At 40.3% G+C, this 27,773-nt stretch overlaps 2 protein-coding genes across 7 annotated transcripts in view; both read right to left on the reverse strand.

The window, feature by feature from the left end:
• Positions 1-15,275, reverse strand: part of phip (pleckstrin homology domain interacting protein) — a 36,273-nt gene extending 20,998 nt beyond the window's left edge. For all 4 annotated transcript variants that reach the window (XM_051408869.1, XM_051408867.1, XM_051408868.1 and 1 more), the window contains exons 1-14: positions 14,933-15,275; positions 14,761-14,819; positions 14,646-14,675; positions 14,435-14,494; positions 11,215-11,365; positions 10,885-10,983; positions 10,458-10,618; positions 5,839-6,060; positions 4,170-4,270; positions 3,612-3,682; positions 3,105-3,205; positions 2,738-2,778; positions 2,065-2,163; positions 892-1,048 (exon numbers count right to left, since the gene is read on the reverse strand). In XM_051408869.1, the coding sequence (XP_051264829.1) occupies positions 892-1,048; positions 2,065-2,163; positions 2,738-2,778; positions 3,105-3,205; positions 3,612-3,682; positions 4,170-4,270; positions 5,839-6,060; positions 10,458-10,618; positions 10,885-10,983; positions 11,215-11,365; positions 14,435-14,494; positions 14,646-14,675; positions 14,761-14,819; positions 14,933-14,972 (1,392 nt within the window). In that variant the 5' untranslated portion in view covers positions 14,973-15,275. The remainder of the gene's footprint in view (positions 1-891; positions 1,049-2,064; positions 2,164-2,737; positions 2,779-3,104; positions 3,206-3,611; positions 3,683-4,169; positions 4,271-5,838; positions 6,061-10,457; positions 10,619-10,884; positions 10,984-11,214; positions 11,366-14,434; positions 14,495-14,645; positions 14,676-14,760; positions 14,820-14,932) is intronic.
• A 3,547-nt stretch (positions 15,276-18,822) lies between these two features.
• On the reverse strand, positions 18,823-26,722 carry hmgn3 (high mobility group nucleosomal binding domain 3). 3 transcript variants are annotated; one of them, XM_051408890.1, is made up of 7 exons: positions 26,527-26,713; positions 24,500-24,550; positions 24,162-24,191; positions 22,350-22,400; positions 21,698-21,796; positions 21,314-21,413; positions 18,823-19,664 (listed from the first exon to the last, which is right to left on the reverse strand). In XM_051408890.1, the coding sequence occupies exons 1-7, from the start codon at positions 26,539-26,541 to the stop codon at positions 19,657-19,659; spliced, it is 354 nt and encodes a 117-aa protein (XP_051264850.1). In that variant the 5' UTR covers positions 26,542-26,713; the 3' UTR covers positions 18,823-19,656. The 3 variants fall into 3 exon arrangements, with proteins under 3 accessions (XP_051264850.1, XP_051264852.1, XP_051264853.1); XM_051408892.1 differs by lacking the exon at positions 24,162-24,191 and having other exon boundaries at positions 26,527-26,722; XM_051408893.1 differs by lacking the exon at positions 21,314-21,413 and having other exon boundaries at positions 26,527-26,708.
• Positions 26,723-27,773: the final 1,051 nt, after the last annotated feature.

Genomic DNA, 27,773 nt, shown 5'->3' on the forward strand with positions numbered 1-27,773 from the left:
CTGGTATATAATGCAAAAAAGAAAAAGGAGGTGTGGAGGAGATGGAGAAAAACATTTTTGTGTTAATATCCTGGTGTCACTGCACAGTTTATCCAGCAGAGTGGGCTGCGATTTACAATACTGTGGCAGCAGCATAGAGTAGGAGAGAAGAAGCTCTCATGTTCAGAATTGGTTGAAAATGTGTATGTTAAAGCCCCAACAGGAACTTTCATTTGGTGTTAAGTTAGAAAGTCCTTGTAGTATGTTAAAATTATGTCTTTATTTTTTTTTTCATAGATATATGTCTATTTTCATCTCATTGGTAATCAGTGAATTCCCCCCCCCAACACTGGTAATTCTATATTGGTCTGGCTCTACTTTTTACCAATGTTCCTTTTACTTTTTTACCACGTTTACGTTTTGTTTTTCTTCTGGGTTTTAACGCATTGCTACTAAATGTCCCACACCCTTGAATGCATCACTATGGAGAGTTTCTGAAAGTCCCTGCTAACAACTGATTTTTTTAAAAAAGACGAGGAGATGTTCAGGATAATAGATTATGTAAAATCTATAATATGTTATGGGAAAAGGTCAGCAAAGATCCATAGTACTCTATATGGGATTTGTAGCTAGAGGGCAAAACATGCAAAAGATGAACACGTACAAAAATCTGACAGATAATATGTCAAAGTTTTACCCAAATAACCAGAAATTACTGCAGCAGCAACACATGGATTATAATTGCAAGGTCAGTTATGAGTAGATTAAGTATTGTAAGATTGATAGAGGACCCTTAAAATGCAATTTAATTTAATTTCATGTTGTTGTTTCCTTCTTATATTGTGTTTGTACATGCGTATCTGTGTTTGTTAGCCCTGCGTTTGCATGTGAATATGTGTTATTACTACATACCATCAGGACGTGGACAAGATTGCCAGTGGAGGAGTTCCACACCTTCAGCGTCAGATTGTTGGCCGCTGTGATCACTGTACTGTCATGGCGATCCCACGCTACCATGGTAACCTTCAACTTGGTCACCTTGTCTTCCAGCGGAGGAGGGTTGTACTTCCTGAAGGGAAAGATGTTGATACACTGATATCACGTTTGCATGAATTAGGGTCAGTTTGATTTACTTTATGCACACAAATTGGATAAAAGAGCAGATTTTTATTTAAAATGTTTAAAATGTTTTAGAAAAAAAAAAAACACCCTCTTCCTGAACTAATAATCAAAGAAGTAAACAATGTATCACCTGGCTTTTCCTGCTAATGAAACTAATTCATTATCATCAAAATCTCTTTACAGTTTAACATAATTTATTCACAACATCTGTTGTTACTGTTTACATGTGTAAACCTGCGAAAACCAGCACATCCAAAACATTTCAACACTTTCTTGTGCAATTCCCTGCCTCCCACTTTATGTACTACAGTGAGTGTAAGAACTATATAGACATACATACATACATAAATACATACATATGTACATATATACAGACAATTACAAATGTATAATTTTTTTAGATAACCAGGCTATCTCAAAATCTATATTCGTTCTCAAAGCTGTCTCATGTTTGCTGTGTTCATTCAGGCAATAAAGACTTAAATAGCCTGTCATTGTCATCTCCAATCCATTCATTCACTGTCTGTGTTGGCTGCAGTAAATCTATATTCTGTCTGGGAGCCATCAGGTAATCAATCACTGTGTCACACTTCACGCCACAGGTGTGAAGATGTTGTTTTTTTCTTTAACTTAATTGTTTATGTGGAGTAGGTCATCATACTTGTTCTCTTGTTCTGTTCTTGTACTAATTACAAGAAACGCAGTTTGCTGCTGGCACAAAGGGCGTTAAGGTTGTTTTAACTATTCCTGATTAAATGTGTTCTACCTTAAAACTGTGCATAGCTTTTAACAGGGGATCTTTACATACTATAGATTTGGCACTTTTGCACACAACATGATTGACTTTTGTGAAATTTGGAATGACATTATAACCCACAGGATCATGTAAACCCACGGCTCTGAGCTCCGAGCACAGCAGTGCTCGAAGAAAAGCCAGACTTTGACAGCCGTACACACACATACCCGGGTAATTTGGTCTGCATGTCCAGCAGAATGCTCCTCCAGCCCTGAGGCTGCAGCTGCCAGATTCGTGCTGTACCATCCCTGCTGCCACTTACAAACCTGCAACACACACACACACACACACACACACACACAAATATGTGAACACAGATTCATGCTGCAACTAAGCTGTAAATATAACACCTTGTTCTATTTCAGCTTTCTACAATACAATGAATGCTTTCATCTTCACATATCAGGATACACTAATTGTATGTAACCCCCCCATCTCCTTCTCTATCTCTACTACCCCTCCTTTTTCCTTTTTGCATAGACAGTCTGCCTCCCTCACTGCTGAGATTACAGCAACCCAGGGGAATTACAGCTGAGCTTGTTTTTCTGCAAACTCCACATAGACACACACACAAGAGTGTATGATATGTGCAAGTATATGTATGTGTGTGTGTGTGTGTGTGTGTGTGTGTGTGTGTGTGTGTGTGTGGGACGTGTTTTAGAGCATGTATCAAATAGCAAGTAAAGTTGGTGATTCTGCTGACACCATCAAGTAACATTATAACACCCCGAGGTTCCATAAAAACAAACAGCAGTGCACACACAAAAATTAACTACACCTATTATGTAGCTCAAACACTCAAACACACACACACACACACACACACACACACAAACCTACCTGTCACTGCAATGTGAAAATTGGATGCTGTCAACTTTGTCCTAGGTGAGAAAAATACAGAAGAAAAGTCAAAACAACGCAATGAGTAACAAGCATTTGCTCTGTCAGTCTTCCAAAGCATGACAATTTTGATGTGTATTACCAATCAATCATGTTTCTGACAAGAAAGCCTTAATTGAAGGTCAGCTTACTAGCTTTTTCCAGAGATTTCAACTGCGTCTCATTTTATTATTTTTCTTAATCATTTTTTGTATGTCATTATTTCTTAAAACAGAAAACAGATAACGTACAAGACAACCAGTAAAAACATTACATTTGTCAAAACATTTTTATTACAATGGACTATGTTAGGCATCCTTAAACTCACTGTATGGGACTCAAGTTCAGAGATCTTCTCTGGTTGTCCTGACCCAAAGTAGTACACCCTAATGATGTGATCCGTGCTTCCAGTGGCCAGGAACATGCCACCTGGACATACACATACACATAAAGCATTAGAGTCACATTAGTCATACATTCCAGTGCTAGTTTCTAAAATAATGTAAAGATCTACTTTCTAAGGATCAAACTGTGGTAAAACAAAAAACTGTATTGTGCTTGTGACTGCAAACTTTGTGCGAAAGAAACTTTAAAGTAATTTATCAAATGTTCAAGGTCAATAACATCTCAAAATAGAAATACAGTCTGAACAACTGTGAAGCACACTTATTGCACATTTACTAAAAAGCAGCCGGCCCACTGGAGTGTGGCTGTCTGCTGTGGTAGCTCTTCAGTTAATCTGGGCTAATTGTGCAATTTTTTTCAGCTCTGTTGCCATTTCCCCTCCGGTGGTCTCGAAGCATGCGTGAAAATCAAAACACGAGCAGCAGCTCACCTGCGCTGAAGGAGGAGCAGATCATCTGGACGCCAGGTCTGGAACGCTCCGTGAATTTACTGGGCCTCTGACTGAGCACACACACAGAAATAGATAGATGAAACACACACTGAAGTATCCGTTTGTAAGTATTTAATAGAACAGGTTTTATAAGTGGGCCTGATAGCTGAATTTGGCTTCCTTTTCACACTACCACAAAAGTAGGCCTATTCAGCACATATTAAACGGTGAAAATCAATCTATGAAGCACTGAAAAAAAGACAATCCAATCTACCTAAAACTGGAAGCTGAAAGTGGCAATAGCCAAATCATCCCAGATCAGTGTGTAGTTTAAATCAATACTGTCTGAAAGAATATTCTGTATTAAGCAAGAACATTCAAGAACATCAAGACAACACACAATAAACTAAAACCTCAGTAAATTATGATTTTCACTGTGTGACAAACAAACACAATGCTATGGTATATTAGCAAAATGCTCGACAATATGTAGACACAAAAGGTGTGAATGGCACTTGTGCAGTTAAGACTGTGTGTACTGCGTCTCGTGTTTCTCACCCAAACTTGAGCGTGCGTGCATCCCACTGCCAGAAGCAGATGGTGCCGTCAGCTCCAGTGGAGGACAGGTAGCGCTTGGAGCCGCAACACAGAGGAGAAAACTGCAAACACAACCAATTAGAGGTTACAGCTGAGTATAATGGGCAATCAAAAGACACTGCTAACAAAGAGAGAGAAAGAACAATTAACCCTCATGAGCTTAAAAAGCACCCATAACAATGCACAAGAGAGTTGAGAGATTCGCATACAAGCCTAAAACATAGAGATGAGCCGCACTGTTGACCTGGATGGCATTTCCCTTCATTACAATAAACATTAACACTGTAGTTTATTTTGAGCAAATCACACTTCATCCCTACCTACTGCTATAAATACTGAAGTAATAGTAATAAATCAGTCCTCAACAAATGCACTGTTTACTCTTGTTTGAGTAATGTTTACTAAAACCTGCAATGCCCAGCTGTTTCAGGAAATCCCTTTTTGAGAGTCACATCTTCAGTTCAGTAGAAACAAACAGCTTGAGGCTGAACGCCACAGGCAGGGGAGGGACAGTTGAAACTAACACGTGGCTGGTTTTGGTATTTAAGGGGATTTCTTGACAATAAGGAGAACATAAAATTACATAAATATAACGTTTCTCATTGTAAAAATGAGAAATGTCTGCTCATGGAACCAATTCTGGCATTTTATTATTGGATATCAGCTAGTCATGTCATCTATTGCCCATATGTTCGAAGGTGTCTTCTTGGCCTCATCAACTACCACATGTTGTTTTAAAGAGGGGCTTTCAAGTTCATGGATTTGACAGAATATGCACAAATGATGTACAAAGCAAGAAATAATGTACTTCCTGGCAACATACGAAAATGTTCTCAGACAGAGAGGGAGGTCATAATTTAAGAGGAAAATGTAATTTGAAAAAACATTATGTTCGTGCCACTCTGAAGAGTATGTGTATTTCAATTTGTGGGGTGAATTTGTGGAATGGTTTAAATGGAGAACTCAAGCAAAGTACAAATATAAATAAATCAGCTCCAAAAGATGTACAGTGCTGGTTGTTGATGATGTTGGGCACCAGCACAGTGATTGTGTAAAAAGGATGAACATCAAGGTAATGCTTTAAATTATAAAGTAAATCGTTATGTTATATATACTAAACATTAAAGTAATGGTTTATATGTGTATAACAACATTAAGTTTATTATGTTAGATATATAAAAGAGGTAGGACCATATAAGTGTATACTTCTTTCAACTCCTTCCCAGACATAATTTATTTTATTCATTGAGAATTTCCTGTATATGTTTACTGTTCATTTAATTGGTTATTTGTTCTGTTTTCTTACATATTATTTGTTACATGTTGGAAATAAAATCTATTCAATTAAATTAAATTAACATGTAAAACCCAGTTTGTCATTATTTAAGTATTGTTTTAGTGATTTAGTAAAATATACCAGCATTCAATATTCTAACAAAAACATCAGCTAGGCTCTAATTTTAGTCTGGAGTTGCTTGAGTTGACAAATTTGGATGTTTCCACAATGTACTGTTCCAGGCACACAACAAAATATTGTTGGTGGCATTCAAATTCTCTTTTTAGGAAAAGCAAATACACACGAATAAACATACATGCAAAACTAAACTACACACTGTGAGCATCCTCATACCTGCAGTGAGGTGATAGAGGCTGCATGTCCCTCCAGGACGGCCAATGGGGCGCAGGTCTGTAAGCACCACACTCTGATAGTCTTGTCACAGGACCCGGCTGCAATCATGGTGTTCTCGTAGCTGACGGCCATGTCGGAGATCTCAGCGGCGTGGCCACGCAGCGTCGCCAGCAGGCGGCCATCATCTGTTCCCCAGATCTTAACAAGGCAGTCGTCTGAGCCCTGGAAAAGAAATAAAGCAATATGGCGTGAGTGAAGACTAGTGTTTTATATAGTTTGAGAAGAGGCATGCGTGCCTCCAAGGCACACTTCTAGTAGACAAATTAAACATGTCAAGTTCAAAAAGATTTTAAAATATATCTGGGCAGACTGTCAGCAGATTGGTAAAATTAAGAAACACACACACACAAATAGAAGAGATGAGGTTCTTCAGATACAAAAAATAGAGACAAATCTGCAGTGAACCAGAAGTAATAATGAACATTTCAAGGCACTAAAATGTTACAAACATGCTACTAACTTGATTATTAACAGTAAAGGAAATATGTGAACACTGCTGCTGCCACGTAAACACCTTCACAAGATTACCTTAGGCTATCTAAAGTCAAATTACAGACACACTTAGAGTAAGCATTGCCCAATTAACAGGCTGTTGTTACTGTGGTGTGAATATATTAGTTGGATTGTGTTTGAATACACACCTGTAAGAACCCAAAGTTCAGATTCAAAGATGCCTTTCTTTTTTTTTGTAAACAGTGTTTAATAGTTTTCTTTTATCAGTACAAATGGCAAGGACAAACAATGTCTCAAACACTGTCCACCCCACTTTCCCAGACCCTTCCCAATAACACAAAAACAGGACATAAAACTGACAATAATGTCTAACAAGCAAAATAAAGTAGCAATACCAAAAAAGATGTACACTCCAGTACTCTCATTGCCATTCTTGTCTCAGAGGTGATGCTTACGTGTTAAGAAAATTAAGTATAATGTTTCCTTATGTTAGGGTACCTCTAACACTTGCACTTCTGAAGAATGAAATACCATTACATGATGCCATTTCATTAACCCATTCTATGATACTTGGCCTTTTGTTTCTGGTTGTTGTTTTCTGCCAGTAAAGAGCAATAAGCCATTTAGCTTGCAGGATACACATATCTGTAAGTATATATTCCTTCTTCCTTAGTTTGAAGTTTGAAGGGTACAAATTCAAAATGTAAATCTTAGAATCAAGAGGGACCTCTACAAATGATCCCATCCATCACGTTTGACTTCTTTCCAAAAATCCATTATTTTACTACGTTTCCAAATACTATGATACAGGGCTCCTTAATATTCGTTACACTTGTGTCTGGTATATTGTTGTCAAAGTGGTGTAATTTAACTGGTGTTACATATATACGCATTAACCAATTATATTATTTCCAGATTCTGTGCATCTTCACAAACTGTGCTCCAATCCTCCAATGTTATTTCCTCATCCAGATCTTTCCTCCATACATTACTATGACAGTCCCTTATGACCTGCTACTCCAGTGAGCAGAGGACCAGAATGTCATAGTTTCTGCCTTGTGTAAATAAAGCTGCGTAATTGCAGGTACTTAAAGAACTGTTTTCTTGGAATGCCGAATTTTTCTGTTATCGCCTGAAATGACATGAGCTTCCCCTCTCTGTGTAAGTCGCCAATTTTCCTCAGTCCCCTCTCTGCTCATATACGGAAAGCCCCCCCCCCCCCCATCTGCTCTTCCAGGTTTATAAAGATGCATTTCCATTAAACAAAGAGCAGCTTGGCTGTCAGTGGTAGAAAATGAAATTAAATAAAATGTAAAAACAATTAGTACACTAACTACTGATAATTCTTGTTCTTTTATTTTCTAATGCCTTCAATTGGCTAAACTCAAGTGTATCTGTACATTAAGCCGATTATTGCACAAATCATGTAAATTCGGGTTATTGGGGAAATCAGGGTCCTGCAACCATGTAAACTATGACCTTTATTTGGTGATTCACAATGATGGGGTTACAGTGTGCAGGTAAGCATATTGAATGTCAATAAGCCATTAAACCAGAAGCAACAGGACGAAACAGATACACTGACTCACTACCGGACAGTTCAGACCTTCTGGCCTGCTCTGTGAGTTCTCCTCACTCCAGCTTAAGTACAACTTCACCAAAGAAGATAGAGTATTCTCAAACGCTAGAGAAACACTACTGTGCATTGGCTGGGGCTTCACTAAGACATAACCAGATGTCTCATTTTGATAAAAGCTGTTGTGGGTTTCTAGCAAAAAGGCAATTTTAGAGGGAAATCCCTCTTAGTAGCATAGTTATTATTTAGTATTAATTGAAGTAAACACAATGCAAGCAAAGAAAGGAACATAAAAGCAATGCAAAGGTCATAATAATAACTAATCCATAAAGTCAAGCCCATAAGAATTTTTTGTAGCCTAGAGGCAGCTTCACAGTCTTTAGTCTGGATTGAAAATACATGATCAAGACCCTTAATCAAGACATACAGCCTACAGGGACCCATGTGAGAATTTCTGGCTGTGATCCAGCTTGTAAGGGGTTAAAGGCTTTGTGATTCAACATGGTGCCAGACCCTTCTGTGCCTTGATTACGATCTCAAAATTATTTTTAAAACCAACACGTAACCACTGTCAACATGCAAAAACATAGTGTGACATTAACTATCACCTTCATTTATAACTAGTTTAAGTGATCTGTACGAGGTGGAAATAAAGAAGTGACTAATAAAGAAGCCGGAAAACACACAGAAGCACATCAGTAAATACGGAGGGTTATGGATGAGCACAATGTAATGTCAGAAATGTACAAAGAAAGTACATTTGCAAAAGGTGAACACACAATTTTTCTAACCTGACAAGTTTGCGTATGAAAGCGACTGATTTCATTCCAGTTGGTTAGATACAGAACATGTATTTTATAGGACAGGCCACACTATCAGTATCAGCATAGACTTAGGAGGAAATGTGAGATGAAAACACCAACCCCCTCCTTTGAATAAATCATAATCACTCACTCCATCATCAGTGGAACAGAGTCTGACTGGAGCTGTTATTTTGTGTGGACTGTTCCAAACAGCAAGCGTCCCCTTAGTGATTTAGACACAGCTCAAGGACAAATTACGGCTGTGGCAAGAAGGACGAAAAACTGATACACCCAAATGAGAGTCAGGCCTGAAGGGTGCACACTCAACACAAACTTTCCTTGTTGCTATAGATGTTAAGTTATGTTAACAACAGTCACAAACAATGCATACCAGCAAGTCTAATTTGTGCCGTGATAATAATGAACGTGCAGCCGTTTCTAAAGCTAAATTACACAAATCAATACGGCTGTTTACCAATCAATTGTTTAACCAATGTACATGCACTTGCTCACTGATCACAAATGATCACAGTGAATGTTTAGGCTAAATAAAATAGTCAATAATTAATCAATCTGCCTTCCACTGCAGCAAAGTCTGACTGAAGACGACTGAAGAGATCCAAAAATAAGAAAATATATAAATAAAAATGATCTTGTGATGAAAGGAGACAGCAAGAGAGAGAGAGAGAGAGAGAGAGAGAGAGAGAGAGAGAGAGAGAGAACGAGCAGAGGGGAAAAAAGGGAGAGAGACTGAAGGGGACCAAGAACGAATTTTAATTCTGGCACTTAGCCAGCGCCTCAGAGGAAACATTTTCACCAGTTATGATGAGAAATAGCAAGAAGAGAGGGGGGGAGAAGAGAGGAGAGAGGGAGGGAGAGAAAGGAACAAAGGAGGGGCAGCGCAGGATGAGGGACGGGGAGAGAAAAAGAAAGAGAGAGAAACAGAGCAAATGCAGGGAATGTAAGAACGGTGGAAAGAGAGATAAAAGGAGAACAGAGACAGGGAGTCAATCTAAACCCCCCCTCCTCCTCTCAGCAGCCAGCCATTTTTAGAGATTCAAGAAGTGAAAGCTGAAAATGGTGAATAGCAGCAGGCAGTGTTTGACTCAAGGATCCAAACAGAAAGATGACAACATTAAATCAACATCATCTCATTGTTCGCTCAATATTTAACACTTTACCCACGCTGTATCTCTAAAGCAACCACATGGGGAAGGAAGCTAACGTAGCACATGTATACAAGGGGCATCCAGAGGGTAAAGGTCAACTTCCCTCTTTTTGAGAAACCATGGGAATTCCCTAATTCCCCCTCTGGAAAATACAAATATTATCCTAAAGATGTGTGAGCTTGCTCCCCTGCAGGCTGAATTTGGCTATAGCTGTGAGTCATTCAGTAAAAGCGGCCCACCACAGTAAGGTAAACAGTAATTACCTCCTACCAGAACTGTTACAACAGGGAATACAGACGCTTGGTCATCTTGGTAAGCAAAAGACAGCTTGTAACAATCAAACACATACACAGCACACAAGAGGTGACTCTAAACAAATACTCCAGCGCACAACAATGTCAATGAAATCACTTTGAATAGGCTCCTTAAAAACCAATACATACACACACAGACACACACACACACACACACGAGGTGTCACAGGAAGTGAGACATATCCCAGCTGAGGTCAACACACCACGAAACCACACACATGCACTCAAACACTGCAGCGTTTACCGTGAAGATGCGTCGTCCCGTCCTGTCGAAGGTGACGCAGTACACGGACGACAGGTGTCCCAGGATCCTCTTGTGCATCTTCATGTGCTGGTACACAGCCGTGGGAACCAGCTGCCGGAGACGGTAGGAGCCGTTCAGTCGACGGCTGAAGCTCGTCTCGACTGGACGGCAAAGAAAAGATACACACCAATGAGGACATGAATGTGTATGACAAAAAATCTGCAGCAAATCAGTGAAAACCCAACGACTTTTAAGAACATGAAAAGGTTCACAAGTCTGTCCATTCCATGTGCAGAAATACACTGAAGCAGATCAATAATAACACCGCTATCAAATGTTACTGGCATAAAAGACTATGACATAGTATAGTATGTAATATCTGTACATACACTGAATATCAAAGACACAAACAAAAAGTTTTCCTTACCAATATTAGGGGGGCTCCCATAGATAATAGGCGGCTCGGGTGGTCGTCCACAGTGTAGTGCAGCCAGCGCTGAGCCCTTCCACACAACATGCTTGCAGCCTGAAGAAAGATGAACACAAAAGAGACGCATAAACACGCACATTATACAGTTTTTGTCATGACTAGTCTATGTGAGCCATTGTTCTGTATGCATGCACTTATATCTGCATAAGCACATGAAAGAATGTATTTACATGACAGAAATGTAATACATTTGTTGCCTGAGTGGGGGTGTTTGCATACACATAAAGGTAGCCCGTGTGCTACACCATGTACTTTATATCCACTCACTCTTGGTGGTGCGGAGTAGATTCTGCCTGCCGGCCCCCAGCAGGCTGGTGAGTCCAGGCACGCTGGCAGGGACCTCCCTTTCCAGCAGCGGACAAACTCTGGAGCAGACCTGCAGCAGGTGGTCTGCACTGATGTGCCGGTATAGCTTCACCTGAACACACACACACACACACACACACACACACACACACACACATAGATCAGCTAGTAGTCAGACTAGTAAATAACAAAATAACCAGTCAGAGGGGAGAACTTAAAAAAGGACTTAAAAGGAGAATGAAATAAATGTGTTCAAGTCACTTTATTGCTAAATGATGATGTGTATGTCATACTACCTTTACATTTTAAATCATTACACCAAAAACTAACTCCTAATATAAAGAAAAACATTTCAGTAGGTTGTACTCTATTAAATAAAAAGGGAATAATTAAGTTTTTACGAGCGACTGTGGCCTTGTTTTCTTTGGTTTGAGTCCATTTAGTTTCAAATGTATATTGAGCAGAATTAGGAGACGTGAGAAACATGGTCACTATTCCAAATACCTGTGGGTTTTCTGAGAATTTCAAAAATAAAAGCACCCTATAACTGAATAGGACGTAGTAAGGACAAAATAAACAAAATGTCCTTTTTTATTGAGGGACATTCACTCTCAACCGCGCAAATCAAAATTTAAAATACATGACACTCTGACAAAATTATTAATTATTAAATATTTATATCACAAAATGTAAAAAAGCTGAAATTGCACCTGCAACAACATTAATGCTACAATCTAGTAAATGTTTTGCCTTGATGCAGTTCACATGCAGTATCCTAACAGCAGAGAAGGGGGGTGTGGCATGCAACATAAGCATGAAAGCCACACTCTCATAAACAGTGTGTCTGTGACTCCACTGACACATGAAGACACTCCTGCATGGCCTACCTCTGAAGAGACACACACGCCTGAATGACTGAACTATCAGCGATACACCACAGGATGGGAGAGAGAGAGAGAAAGCATGCAGCATGCAGCACTGTGTTTATTTCAGGATGCAGGGTTTATTTTAAATGTAATAATTTTAATCAGACATGCAGTAATCAGCTTTGTTTCAGACACATCTGATTTAAATATCTGAACGGGTCAAATAAGCCTGAAATTAAACAATTAATGCACTCACACACACACACACACACACATATTCCCTATCTCGGTGACACACACACACACACACACACACACACACACAATTAATGACCCCTTAATTGCTTTCACATCCTCGCTGGTTCAGAGACGTGATCAGTGTTTCTAAGCACATATCAGCTCACAATCCCTCGCTCAGGTACACACAGAGCCACGACACACACACACACACACACACACACACACACACACACACAACGGAGTGATGTGTATTAACAATTTGCTCCATTTTACTTGCTTCATAAGGGTAATGGATAACACTCCACCAGTCACTCACAACAGCACCACTAGGAAGCACATGGCCCTATACACATGACTGCAAGTTACCCTCTGTACAATTATCACCTCACATTTCAACATACGGTCCAAAAATCAATAAAAATCCCTTATTCGAGACATCATCCTCTTTAATATGCAGCTAGAATTGAAAAACACAGACACTGTTAAAATCCACTCATCATCTAAGGTAATAATTCAAATTAATATCGGTGTAAATATGCTTATAATTATACCAGACTGCTATTTTTCATTCAAAATGTGTTCATATTTTTGTGTATATTGTGTTCCTGGTCAATTTTTATATGCAAAATTACAATAATTCTACATCTAATTAATCCGCCTTAATTAATTAGCGACAATTAATATCGTTAATTATTACAATATCATTGAAGTCAGCGTCGATTCCTCATTGTTGCCCAACCCCCCACCCCCCACCTCTCTCTGCTGTACCAGCCCAGACAGACATCCACCTAACATACAACCGCTGACAAAACATGTCCGAGCCGCGATCCGCTGCTTCCTGCCTCTAAACAGCCCGTTATCCACTCGGTCTAATAATTAAAAACCCTCCGCAGTATTTTTTTCCAATAGAGAAAATTATGCACAATAGACAGGAGGCAGGCTGAACGGCTAGGATGGGAGGAGGAGGAGGAACGGAGAGCCGAATGAGCCAAGCAGGAAGAGAGAGAGAGAGAGAGAGAGAGAGAGAGAGAGAAAAAAAAAACACACACACACACACACAGGCAGAAAGACGCTGTCAATAATGTCTTAAACGTATAGATTAACATCCCGGTGAATCTACACTTCATGCGACCTCGTCTTGGATGTCCATGTGTCTGTCTGTGCGTGCGAGGAGAGGTAAAAAAAAAAAAACACCCCCTTAAAAAATTATAGCGGGTTAAATAGGCCATAGGTCATTATTTCTGTATTAATCCTAAAATAAAAACTTCTAAAATAGCCACAAAAAAACCCAACAGCGTGGATGCACACTTTCAGCAGACTGGCAAAGAGATAAATATGTGCGCGATGATTAATTCTCTCCACGCCCCCATGCGTAAACGGCTCTTTCAGGCGAGCCCTGTTTGTTTACATGACAATTAGCACTTCAATTAATAGAGCGATTATAAGATATCAGCTCAACGTTACCTCGCATCTTCACATAAACTGATCTCCTCCATCCGAGCTTGCGCCACAATCCCCCCCCTCCCAAAAAAAAAAAAAAAAAAAAAAAGCTGGCTCTCCAAAAAAATGTCTCCACAACAGCCGGTAAAGCAGGCTCCGCCTCAAATGGGAGCAGTAACTCCAGCTTTACTGAATATACTGTTTATATTCTCCTAAAAATGTCCCTGTTTTCTAACTCTTGCCCCCTTGTGTGTTTTCAACCCATGCACACAGATTATGGTTCTTGCAGGACAAGAGCGCCTCCATCTCTCTCTAGACCGTGGCTCAGGGAGTCCCTCCTCTGGATCCTGGCGATCCTACACCACAACACTCATGACGTATCAACATTTCACACACATTTTTCCAACAACTATTAAAACCTTTTGGACATGCATGGCACCGAACTCGCACACCACGGCGCACAGGGCGCTGGGACCCGACCCCTTGGTGTCCCTGAACGGCCCCAACTCGCAGCCAGCTCGCCCTGCAAAGTCCTTTTCAGTTTTTTTCTTTGCCACCTGATTTAAAAATTGCGGGAAATTCAATTTTTATTTTGCTCTCTAAAAACTTTTCCCTCAGTTATAGAGCTCCCTTACCAAATTTTCGTACGTCCCGGGGTGTTCCTGCCCTGTCCAGTCCAGCCTTTTGGGCAGCAGCTGGGATAGAAAAATAGTGTCGACTGTGATCATCCAGTTCATAAATGTATCGAGTGATGTTTTAAAACAGTAAATGATAAATCAGAGTAAAAGCAACATCACAAAGTACAGTGCAGAGAGAAGCATCTCTCTCGTATTGGTGACTGCTTACCTCCTTCTCCTCCACCTCCATTATCAGGGTCTGAAAACAGGATAAAAATACAAAATTACACCCCATGACAATTTCGGACATATTATAAATTATCCTAAAATGCAAAAACACCAACCTCGGCTGCTTTTTGACACGGTCCAGCTTCTAGAAATCGGGCTATTAGGAAGTACAGTTCTGGTATGGTTGGAGGGGGAGAAGAGGACGGGAGCTGCGTTAGAAGAGGGCACCGAGGAAATTGGGGGGATATTACAACAACCATGACATATTTTCCGATCTCCTTTACTCACCAGAAGTCAACTGCGCGATGTGTGTACTGTCTGAAGCCATTTTGGTGTTGTTTGCCAGGGCAGCGCCAGAGCCTGTGTGGTGGGTATAGGTGGCTGCCCCGAGCTGTCACTGTTTATCCACCAGGAAGAGACTGCCTCCATTCAGCTCCGCTCAAACTAACAGCCGGTGGAGTATTCCTCCGCCAACTGAAAATTAGTTCGCACGCCACGCTGTGCCCAACAAAACACCGTCTTCCTCCCGCAAAGAACCAACCACTATGTTATTCCCGGGATAAGTAGCCCTCGGGGTGAATTTTAGTCGCGGTCGGCTGTGGAGGCACGTTTGCTTAATCCCCCTCCCCCTCTAAAGAAAAAAAAAAAGCGCGGATGGATACGGACGCTCTAGAGGGGAGGTAAATATGGCAGCCTGCTATAGAGGAGGACACATTGCTGCAGAATGGCTGTTACTTCGTAGATAAATTACATTTACACGTTTTAATAATTACAGGCTTATTTTTGCATAGTTTAAAGTTTATTGCGGATTAATACAACGCACTTCCTGTTATATTTTTCGGTATTTATAGCTGCGGATGTAGAATATGGCTCCCGTGTTTGAGAGGGATTTACAGCCGATCTAAGCGTTTCAGCTCACTTTTATTAAATAATATAGCTAGCCGTGTTAATTCTGCGTGTTCTCGTCGGCCTCGCTTGTTATTGCTCTGTCGTTATTGTGTAACAAGATGTCTGGCTAACACACCCACTCTCTCTGCGAGCCGTTTGGTGGGGAAGACGTCCATTTCTCTTCAAATACTGCCAGGCAGTAAAATGGGGGAAGGGTCGGAGAAGAGGGGGAATGCAGCTTAATGAATGAAACCTCGTGAGTTACAGGGATTTAATGGCAATGAGACATTTATGCAAAATAGTTCATCAAGGAAGGTTATCAGGAAATACATGACGGCACACTTCCTGTACGGTTCACTAGAAAGTTGTGAGGAAAAAAAAAGGAACCAACATTAAGGTGTTATTTTCTCAGATTAAATAAAAATCATAGTATTAATTGTGTGTAAAGGATGTATTTTATATCTTTGTTAAATGCATGTGTTTTGCAGCAGTTGGCCCGACTATAAGCAAACTCCCAGTCTCTTGCTGACCTTGTGAACTGTTTACCCTTCCCTTCATTTTAAGTAAGACATCAGTGAAAGCCTACTTCATTAATTATCACTTATACTTAATATCGCCACAGTCTCTCTACATTGACTTTGCATTTATTTCAGACTCTTAATGGTAAAATAAACCACGTCCAAGAGGAAGGCCGGTGTTGTGTTTTGTTACAGCAACCCAGGGAGCCCAGAACCTAAAATTCAATGTGAAGGATATTTACACACCTTAAAGGAACAGAATAGTGTGTTTCAAAATCTAATTAAGTGTACCTCGCATTGTTATTCACAGATCTATCATTCACCTCAGCATAAACCCTGTGTATGTGTGCTTACATGGTGTAATCAACCTAAATAAGGAATTATGTATAGTATCTTACTGTTGTATATAATGTACACTGTAACAAATAGTTGTTTGATCCATAACGTTATTTTATAATGTCGTAGAAACCACTCTCCTTTTTATATAGCATGCTTCATGTAGATCCCTGGCAGAGATGTCAGGGAACAGACGAGTTTGTATCTGGGGAAATGATGATGTAAAAACTTGAACAGATGACTAATTCTCATGCTGCTTTAATACTGCTTTGATGTAGTTTTTCATATAACATATTGACACATTGAGTGTTTTCCTGAGGAATGTAGTTTTCATCGAGGAACACAAACTTACTCTTCTCATTTAAGCAGACTCATTTAATTCAGTTTATTTGTAAGAGCTTACAAGGTGTAAATGATCAAATGAATATGAAATATATCAATCTTATATACCACATCATGTTTGAACTGGTATTTGTTTAGTCCAGTCCACACATTTCCCCAAACCCCGTTCAGTGTGTGAATGTAATTTTTGTTTGCTTAGCACTTAATTCATTTTGGCAACCTCAAATAAAATAATGATTATACAGAGAATGTGCGCATCCAGTGGCTACTATCATGTTTATTTAGTCGGATTTTGTTTTTTAAAAAAAATGTTCTTGCAGTTAGGTCAGCTTATTCTCTACTACACAAGGAAGCAATAGGTGTATTCTGCCCTTTCTGAGTCTACATTAGTATGCTGAACCTCCACTGATAGGGTTGGGTCAGCTGTGTCAAATTTGTTTCTGTCATGTCAGGTTGACTTTGTCACTTACTCCCATTGATTTGGATGGCGTATAATCACAAGTACAGCGGATTTACAAGGACTTTTACAGAATTAGAATTGAAATCCAGGCTTTATGATTATAAGAATATACTTAATTTATGACTTTTTTTTTTATCATACTTGTCTCTATCGCTGCAAGGCCTTCAGAGTTCAACTTCTGTACAGCGACCCTGCAGCCGTTTTGAAGTTGAGTGCCACATTAACAATGCTCTCTTTAACCACTAGACCATCCTGCAAACTGTGAAACATACTTCAACGGCTGCATGACTTTGAGGCATGGAGCAAGGTCAGGTTTGAATCTTTAGGCCTTGTCAGTCACTTCCATGTTCCCTTTCATCCTGACCCCTCTGGTGTAGTTGTTATTGTGCTGGCTGACGTGGCCACAAGGAGGCAACCTCACTCTGGCACTTTTTCTGCACAGGGCCACAGAGGAGTCAAAGGTTATGCATAATGAGGGAAACGTAAGCAGTTACACATTGACATATTCTGTAACATAAATAGGAATTCTATATAACCACAACACTTGTATTTGTTAAAAAAGGACACAAAATTCTATAACTTCTACAATTGCATTTGTATTATTTTAAAAGGAAATATATCCACACTCTTTACCAAAGTGCTTCCTCAGGTTTTCCCTTACGTCTTGTGATACTGTAATACACAGGAGTCAGAGATTAGATTACAACAGTCCTTCCCTCTGTGTGAGAGATTGAGATCTGCCACAAAAACCTCATTCATCTAGAAAGCTGATATCTTAATGTACCTGTTGCAATTTTAGTTATACTTTGTATCAACCGTGCTCGTGCTGCTGTTTTTTCACAAGCGTTGATAGATATTTATTGTAGTTCACTATCATTGTATTCTTATTGGTGGTTGCACAGAGATTTTAATCCATAATATTGTACCTGTGTAGATTTACTCTAATTTATTACGTATGTACTGGATTTGATGGTTTGGTGTATGGGTTAAAAGGTCAGATCACCCAAGTGGAGGATTTTCCACTTGTAATCAGCATTGTCACACACATTCCTCCTGCTTTTACATTCTATATTGTTGGCTGTATTAATTGGCCTCTCCAGTATCTGTGGTATTCAGACATCACTCCACACCTCCACATGTTAAAAAAAAGGTTAACTGGGTCCATGATCATTGGTGCACTAGTGTGAATGACGGGTTGTCCCTCAATGAAGAGGCCGTATGGTTTCAACAGTCCCACCACTCTGGCAAATGCTGACCTTTCACTTCCTGACACAGCAGTTGTATTTAACACAGCCACGTGCCCCTGGCGACCTCACACACACGGACACACACACACACACACACACACACAGAGAGAGAGATACACACACACTGTTGGCTTTGTGTTGGTAATAAAAAGTAACTCTAAGTATGAACACCGTGAAAAAGAGCTCTCGGACACAAACAGAACTCATACATCATGCACACACAAACTACAAAGACCAGCATAGGTGAAGGCATACAATTACAGTATGCTAGCGGCTATAACAAAAAGATGGCATTGCAGTCCAGCTAGAGAGGATAGACATGCAATGCACAATATATAGAATTCTACACACAATAAGATAGGAGACAGAAAAACAGAAACTCCCACATGACATCAACTTTTTCTTTTATTTCAAAATATTCTCCCAACAGGATGAAACTCAAAGAAGCCCAGAGGGTCCAAAGCCAATAGAGCCGTCTAGAACAGAAGCACCACTCATTATTGCTATGTCACTCTGCTGCAGGACAAGGCGTTCGGGAGGGGTGGGAGAAAGGGGAGGGGGGTGTGGAAACAAAGTGAACTAAGTCAAACACAGAGACCCACAAACACATTCGCTCCAGCACACACATTTACAAAAGGAGCTATGTGAAACACAGTGGTGATGATTCTAAAAACTAAGTTGTTTTCTTTTTAAAAAAGCTGCAGATGTTCTCCACTGCGACTATGAACCTGGTTTCCTGTAACTCTGCATCCAAACTTCTGATACACTTCCACAAAACCTCACCTTAACCATCAGGGGGGAAATAGTCCAATAAGAATGATCATCTTTTGTAGAGACTACAAATATAGGCAGAGCTGGTTCAGAGATCATAACAGTCGTGTTTACGGCCCCCTTCAGGCAACATGAAGAACATCTGCAGCCGTCTGATAAAAACATTTCATTCTGTCTTTCTGCTTTGGAAAGGCATATGGTGACACAATGGAGGAGTGAGGAGAATCGAGCAAAAACATACTGTAGGTAGAAGAGCTGAAAAGAGTGTGAACATATGAGTATGGGGCTGCTGGTTGTCCGTCTCTACTATCACAAGTCTAAAAAAAATTCAGCATGGTACAAAAATCGTCAGTAAAAAAAGATGCTTTGCTGCCATGGAGTCAGAGGGGACGAGTCGGTGAACGCGCCTGTGTCTTTTACGCCTTCTCCTCAGCTGCCTCCTCCGCTGCTTCAGTTACCTGGAGGGACGTAGAGGGGAAAGAGTTACACGGAGATACAGGTGTTAACCATCATTCCCGCCACACATAGATCCCAGTGCGGACTGAAATCAGCTAGCCTCTAGAAAAGCAGCCCACATCTTTTGCTTGGGTTCATTTACAGTTAACCAGATCAGTGTAATCGAGCTGAAAATGAAAGGTGATCTTCTTCACTAAGACATTAGCATGAGCTGTGGATGACCTGTGCCACTTACTCTGATGGGACTGTTTCAACACTGACTGAGTTATCTGAATAACTTTGCATTAGCCTAATAAATAATATATAAAGGTGTTTTACTTAGTAACTCAAATAAATCTTTTTTTCAAAGTAGAAAATGACAGCAGCTGTTGTGTAAATGTTAAATTTAAATCTTAACCTTTCTCCAAACACATTCTGAAACATGCTTAAAGAAATAAATCGGCATTTTGAGAAATACACTTACTCACTTTCTAGCCAATAGTTAGATGAGAAGATTGACCTCGCTCTCATGTCTGCATCCTAAATGTGAAGCTAGAGCCAACAGGTGGTAAGCTTAGTTTAGCATAAAGACTTTTCTTACCTAGGGCTTGTTCCAAAAGGGAGGTCTATCAAGTTATCAGGATTACTTTGTTGCAGAAACCCCAAACCCCTTCAGATCTGTCAACTTACTGCTTGTGGTGGCAGAGAGTTTCAGTTTTATGTGCTGAGGTTGTAAAATTTCCAACTCTGAAAGCTGAGATAATGTGAAAGTAGGCGTTGGGAATATTTCTCTGGTAGAAAGTAGTTCCAATGACAACTTCCACAGTGAGATCTGTGGATTATCAAGGATAACTGGAAGCTTTAATGCTATGAGCAACACAAACAAAACATCACTCAACTCCTTTGTATTGGGATGTTAGATATGGATATCTTCAAAACTCAGCAAATAAAACCAGGACTATCTGTGTGGCTGGATACTACGAGGAAAGGGGAGAAAATGTGTTTTTCTGATTTGGTGAACCAACCCTTTCATTTGAGATCTACAAAGCCAAGGTGAGGTGGGTGTTTTAAGAGGTAAAATGTGACCACTCACCATAATTCGATGATTGCTCCAGCTTCAAGCTGCTAGCTCAAATTATTATCAGTGAATGTTTAAATCCTGTAGAGTTCACATGATTGGCTTATTCGACTGATCACTCTTTCTACAATTTAAAATGCTGATATTTTTAAGTTCTTTTTACTAAATTGCTCTGAAAAAGCTACTCACTGAAATTCCTCATGTATCTGCAAGAATCAACATTAACAGGAGAATCAAATCATTATGGTGTGATCTCACTGGAGTGAACATCTCCTGTCTACTTCCTCTGCCTGACCACTGGTGCAGCCAGCTGTCTATGAACTCAGCAAGCCAATCACATCTCACATCACGCTGCGTGAAATGCGAAGCCTCCTGCTGGTGTGTAAAAAAGTTGTCCTTGGCCCAATTCACTGCACACGGCGACAGAAATGTCAAACATCCTCACTTCTTCATTCTCTCTCTAAAACACGCCACAGCACTCCAGAGCACACTGCGTAAATGTTTGGGTAATATTTTACATACAGTTTCTGTATGAGCAAAAGGTTAGTGTCCAAACACACACCCCAAAGATGGATTAGAAACACTCGAGCATACCCTTAACTCTGACTGTCTCACTCTGCCCTCTCACTGACATCAAGGAGGGAGCCGTGGTTCTGACTGAAGACACACTGACAGACGGACGAGACACATAGATCTGTGTGTGTGTGTGTGTGTGTGTGTGTGTGTTTGTGTGTGAAGAGAGATGTGTATTAGTGATAGGAAACAGTGTGGTTATGGATGGAATATAGATGCAATATATGTATGTTCATGTTTATACACAAATTGACAAAATAAGGAAATAAAGATTGTTATTTTCTTGTCTGACTCTCACCAAATGTATATTTTCTTGTTTCATCAACACACAATCATATATTTATATACATATATGTTTGTCTGTTGCTGAAAGGTTGTTGTTTTGTTTTCCAATTTTCCCTATACCTCATTGGTCTTGGTCTCTCCATTCTGGGCAGGGCCATCATCCTTCTTCCCCTTACCACCGCCTTTCTTTGCCTTCACCCCCTTATCATCTGCCACCTTCTGCACGGAAAAAATGAGAAGAATATACAACATTACATGAAGGCACATATCATCATACGTGGAAAATAGTTTCTTTGTCGATTTTCACCACAAATAAATTTTTTAGGAGGAGCGTATCAGGTGAAACTGACCAGAAACCCCATGCATACTTTTTTTTTTCCTCCTGCAAAATAACAATGTTAACAATAAACCTCTCATAATAGTAAGGGAAGAGAACCGTGTTGATGACTGCTAAAGATCATCAGCAGGTCCTCAAAGAAATGAAAATAAATTAAATCACTTTTTTTTTTGCTGCAAACTATACTCTAAGATTTTACCAGTACTTTAATATCCTAAATAACTACCAATAAACTGGTGTAGCTGCAAACATGTTTGCATATGTTTCTGTGTTTTTCACATCCAGCGGCCTTGGTTGCGCACATGAACTGGTAGTGAGGGGCAACCAAGTGCCTCAGACTGTTGCAAATTTATGGGGATATAAATAAATTATTGTAGGCGTAGTGTGCACGTGCGTGTGTGTGTGTGTGTGTGTGTGTGTGTGTGTGTACTTTACCTTGACGATGGCCTTCTTGGGCTTGGCCTCAGGCTTGGGAGGAGCAGGTTTCTGCAAATTAGGCAGAAGTCAGTTAGGACTGACGAACCGCACAGTGAACGGTTTTTGGAGAAATATTAGTTTATCTTTAGTTCCCCCTCCTCTCTGCACTTACAAAGCCATTTCTGCACTGCTTCAAATACTATGATTTTAGCCACAAGAGCTGCAAATTCGTTAGGACTAACGTAGAACACATGGAGGTTTGGAATGTCTGCACTGGCTCCTGTCTGTAAATATTAATGATAATCAAATGCATGTACTTGTTCAGTGTATTTCCAACGCAATGAGATCTGACAATCTTCCTGTGCTAAGTAGTTTTAAATATCTGCCTCTTCTCAAAGTGAGCTGACCTCAGGCCTCTGTACAATGACTATTTCAGATGGGAGTTAAAACTGTAGCCACTCAGTGTGAACAAGTTTGCTTCAGAGCTTTTCCAGGCTGCTGTGCTAACCCTGAAGCCACACGCTAACCCTAACCACTGCTGTGACTAAATTAAATCATGTGATTCTCCCTCAGAATATCTCTGTTTTTATTTAGAAATCAATGACTCTGCACATGAGACGATACATAAAAGACATACATTCTTCGCACTCCGGGGTGAAGTGGGGCTTAACAGTTACAATAACATGTAGGAAATGACCTACATGTTATTAGACTTTTTGGTCATGCAGTCCAGATAGTAGCCTATAACCAACATAGCAGTGCGGGTTTGCGGCTAAAAAAAAGTCACATCTTATTGAATAAGTTTACTGCTGAAGGTGTTCAAAGAAAAGGAAATATCCAATCAGTGTTTTTTGTGCTTATTCTCTTTCTTCCTTTTACCAGTCTCATTTCTGTTAGCGCTAACAGACGCTTAGCTTAGCATAGCTTAGCGTCAATACTGGAAACAAGGGTAACAGTTAGCACAGGTTCAAAAACACAGTCGCCTTTAAAATGTCCATTTTTCTTTTACACTTTGTGTTTTGCACATATTAAACAAACATGATATGAGTTCATTAGCGAGCTTTAGAAGTGCTGGTAGGTTGGTTTTTTTTAACCTTTGGACAGAGCCAGACTAGCTGCTTCCCCCTGCTTCCTTTCTTTATGCTAAGCTAAAGTGCATGCTAGCTACTAGCCTGATATTTAGACTTAAGTGTGGTATCAATCTTCTCATCTAAGTCTCAGCAAGTAAGAGAATAAGCACATTTCCCCAAATGTCAAACTGTTCCTTGAAGTGCACATGCAAATGGACAAACACATGCAAAGACCCAATACTGGTAAGTCCAACATGCACGGTACGACACAAATAAAACACCTGTATGGAAGAGCTGCATGAGCACATAAAAATAGTAACCAATAGTTTTACTTGGATTTGGGAACAATTTGGGCATTTTGGATGCAAACTGCACATTTTCCACGAGTAGTTTTGGTTAATGTTGAATATTTATAATTATAGTAGGGGATCGAATTAAGGAAAAATGCTTTACTGTTACTGATTTTAATCATGCAGCACTTCACATCAACAAGGTGCTGTAACAGACAGGACTGAGAACTGACGAAGACAACAGAGAAAATACATGCATACCAAGCCTGACGCGATCCTCAGAGAGCATGTTTATGGAATTTGTAAACTGCCTTAATCAAATCCATAAACTGGGTGAGGACTTTACTCTGAGCCTTGGCCATATGACACTTACTATCCCACAAGACTGAGGCGGGATGAAGGGGAAGGCAGGGCGAGGAAGAAGAGGACAGTGACAGAGGTGAAGACAGGGAGGTGAGAACGGAACTTACCGCTGACAATCTCTCTGACCTTCTGGTGGGCTACCGGAGCAAGGGATGATCAATGAGAGAGAGAGAGAGACAGTGACAGAGAGAGAGAGAGAGACAGACAGATATCAGTTGTACCTTTGCGGGCTGATCTTGAGCTCATCTGCTTGGTGAGTGCTACAAGTGTCCTAATAATTAACCTGTGTCTATTCTTTGACTCATTCACTCTCTCTCACACACACACACACACACACACACACACACACACACACACACACACACCGTCAGTACAAAAAAACACAGCACACCAACACATGCCTGCACGCCCACACACAGCACACAAACACAGCCGAAACATTTACCTCTTGTTTTGTGACTTTGGAGGCTTCCTTGCCCTCGGGACCCTCTGGAGACTGTAGGGAATGCAACAAGGCAGACTGTTAAGTGTGCAGGTGCACATACACAAGCATACGACGCGTCTGAAGTCACGACTTTTGTTTTAAAAATGAATCTTCTGGTTGTTTTCACAGGTCATTTAATTTTTAAATTATAATTTTGTATTAAAAAATATAAAATAAAGTGTTCTACTCTCTTCAGTTGTGCATGTGTAGCTTATCCTTGCTGTGGCGTAATATAAAGAGCCTAGCAGGATCAGTAATAAAAACAAATACTGCAAATCATTAAGCAGTATAATTTTGGAAGAAGGTCAAAAGGTTAGCAACTGACATAAAAGAAGTGTTAGAGGCTAATTTTTCTATTGAGAAACCTTTTGAACAGAAATCCTACTTACTAATAATAATAATGTAATAAATGTGTAACTAGAACTGATTAGTCAATTAATCAATAGATAATAAATAGATCACTTTTTTTTTTTTTTTTTTTTTTTTAGTCTTTTGTGATAGTAATTTAATTCCAGACTGTTGGTGGAACCAAACAAGCTATTTGAAGCGATAAGCTCAGAGTCTGGGAAACAGTGATGGGCTATTTTCTAACATTTTATAGACTAAATGATTATTTGAGAAAGTAATCTGTGGATTACTTAATAATAAAAATAATTGTTGGTTACAGCCCTATGTGTAATGCTAGTTTTGTATGACACAAAACATAAAAAACAGCAAACAACACGAGATTTCTTCTGGTAGGATCCCCTCTGAGCTGCTAATATACAAGTAGTCTATAAGAATATTTTATTTATATACCAGTATTAAGAATTTTAAAAGTGTTGTTCTCAGAATCTTAAAAAAACTTATTTTCATTTAGAATTTTGTAACTGCAATATTTCACATAATTGAATCCCAATTTTATTCCAAGCCCAAACTTGCTTAGAGGTTCATATATACCAACTGCAATCTGACATTATGTGATGATGAGAAATGGTCTCCCTGGTGAGTAACCATTTTAACGGAGGCGTCTTGTTTACATGCCAATAACCGGGCTCCCTAAAGAATAATAGAATAAAAACATGGATTCATTTAGCCGCGGTTCTAACACACCGTGAGCGCTGTCAGCCTACATCATGAACATAGCACATTCAGGCTGCAGGTAGGTGAGGACGGTGTACGGGAGAGTCCGCCCCCACCATGGAAAAAAAAAAATGTTGGTTTAGCCTGCAGGTTGGCAATCCCATCATTTGCATGTGGGCGACCTCCGCCCCTAGAGGCCTCCCATTCTCTGTCGTCAAAGGCGAATCTGCGCAGACAATGGCAGTTTTTGGATGGTAAAAAAAAACCCATTTCCCTGTATGCACTGATACAATGCACTGGAGCTCGTCGTGCAGTGCTGTTTAGATAGTGTCACGGCCTCTTTTAACACAGCGGCAATTGTCTCTGATCCCCTCTTTCTTTATTCCTTTCTCTCCATCTGGATATGGGTTCGTTAAATCGGCTTGGTCGGCTACCATTCATCACCCCTGGAGAGCCAAAAATGAAACAGGGAGGTGGTGATCTTTTTTTTTTCACGGTTAAATAACACATTATTCAGAGTCGATAAGTCTCATACATGCGCCAAACGCGCCCTGAAGAATTATCATCACGCACGTCTCCTACGGGATTTACGCATCCATCCATCCGGCGGGTCCGTCTGACATTCACCAGTGCGCCCAGTGGACAGGGAAGTGGCATATAAAACGACCACAAGAACGGCCATTGAGATGAACACAGGGACATGTATGGTGTAAAAAGAAAAAATATTACTGAAGACACATTTTACATACACGCAAAGACGCGCTGAATACACCTGAAAGGTTGCGGACGAAGAGACGCTTCCTCAAACTTTGGCATCACCTCACCTGCCTCGGCGTCGCCACAGAAATCGCGCACCGCTATTTTCCTCAAATGCAAGAGCAGAAAAACTACAGTGAAGTGAGCTTGATGCCACCAACGACACTCACCTTTCTCTTCGGCATTTTACGCGTGAATTATTCTCCACCAAGCACGGAAAAAAATAAGGTCAAACCCGAAGGTCCAAGAGAGGCGAATTTGAACTACCTCGAAATACAGGATCAATATCTAAGCACCTTCGATAATATGTTGATTATATGCACTCCCCAAAACTCTATACCTCCCACTGCCATTGGGTAGAGGGGTCAAAATCCTCTCCTATGCTGACTCCCGATTGGCTCCTCCCGTCTCTATGTAAATAAGAGGGTCGCGGACATTGGCCGAGATATATCAGAGGGTGGCTGTGATTGGCTACGCGCTCTTTGTGCGCAGATCCCACCAGACGGCGATGGCTGAGAGGGAAAGTGGAGACAGGCCAATGAAAGCGGGGCCGACTCTCGGTGGATCTGGGTAATGTAGGATGAGAGAGACAGAGAGAATGTTGTAAATAAAACACAAAGGACGAGAAAAACGGGCACAATGGCACAATGTCGGCCATAGACGAGCTCCAGAAAAGCTGGTGGGCATTGTGTCTTGTAGGGAGTCCACTGCTCTAAAGAACTGGAGTAATCATTCACCACATTTTGCACAACAAATCACTGCAGAGGCACCAGTCCCTGCAGGAACATGATACTAGTAAAACAATACAATGAATAAGGTCACTATTAATTCACTATTGCAGTCAAATTAGACTTGAGTTGTAATAAGGACACGTTTTACCTGTAAAATATCAGAATGTCGGACAGGTGTACAAATAGGTCGCCCAAGTTCATTTAATGTGCAGTGGTGCTTTATTTGTGTTGGTATCTCTACAAGGACTATTCAGCATTTTACATATGTATTTTCAAACTAGTGGAGTATGAACTTTCATGTGCAAATACTAGGATACTGATTCAGCGTTTTCTCTCTTGATACCCATTCAGATACCTCATCTCTGGGCATCTGCTGATAAGCCACAAAGACAAAGAAACTGTATTTAACGCGGATCAATCACATGATGGCCGATGCTCAATGCATATCACTGCAGATACTTATCCGGTGTTTTGGTATTTCCGTGCATTACCAGCAAATACTTTAAATCCCCCACTTCCCTGGGCCAATATGAAACTTAACGGACAACCTTGAGGCATACTGAGAAGCCAAGGTTCCAACAGGCGGCTCAGTTACAATCATGGAGATGAGTGTATGTGGCTACCAAGTCATCAGATTGGTTCAAAGGTGTGTAAAAGGTGGGCCATTTCTGCTCTGAGTTTTCAGG

The sequence above is a fragment of the Dicentrarchus labrax genome, unplaced genomic scaffold, assembly GCF_905237075.1.
Source record: "Dicentrarchus labrax unplaced genomic scaffold, dlabrax2021, whole genome shotgun sequence".
NCBI classification, from domain to species: Eukaryota; Metazoa; Chordata; class Actinopteri; family Moronidae; genus Dicentrarchus; species Dicentrarchus labrax.

Coding starts and splice junctions, on each gene's coding strand:
- hmgn3 (XM_051408890.1), bottom strand. Junction 22,401..24,161: donor GGTCAGAGAGATTGTCAGCG/GTAAGTTCCGTT, acceptor CCTAATTTGCAG/AAACCTGCTCCTCCCAAGCC. Junction 21,414..21,697: donor GAGAGACCAAGACCAATGAG/GTATAGGGAAAA, acceptor ACACACACACAG/ATCTATGTGTCTCGTCCGTC.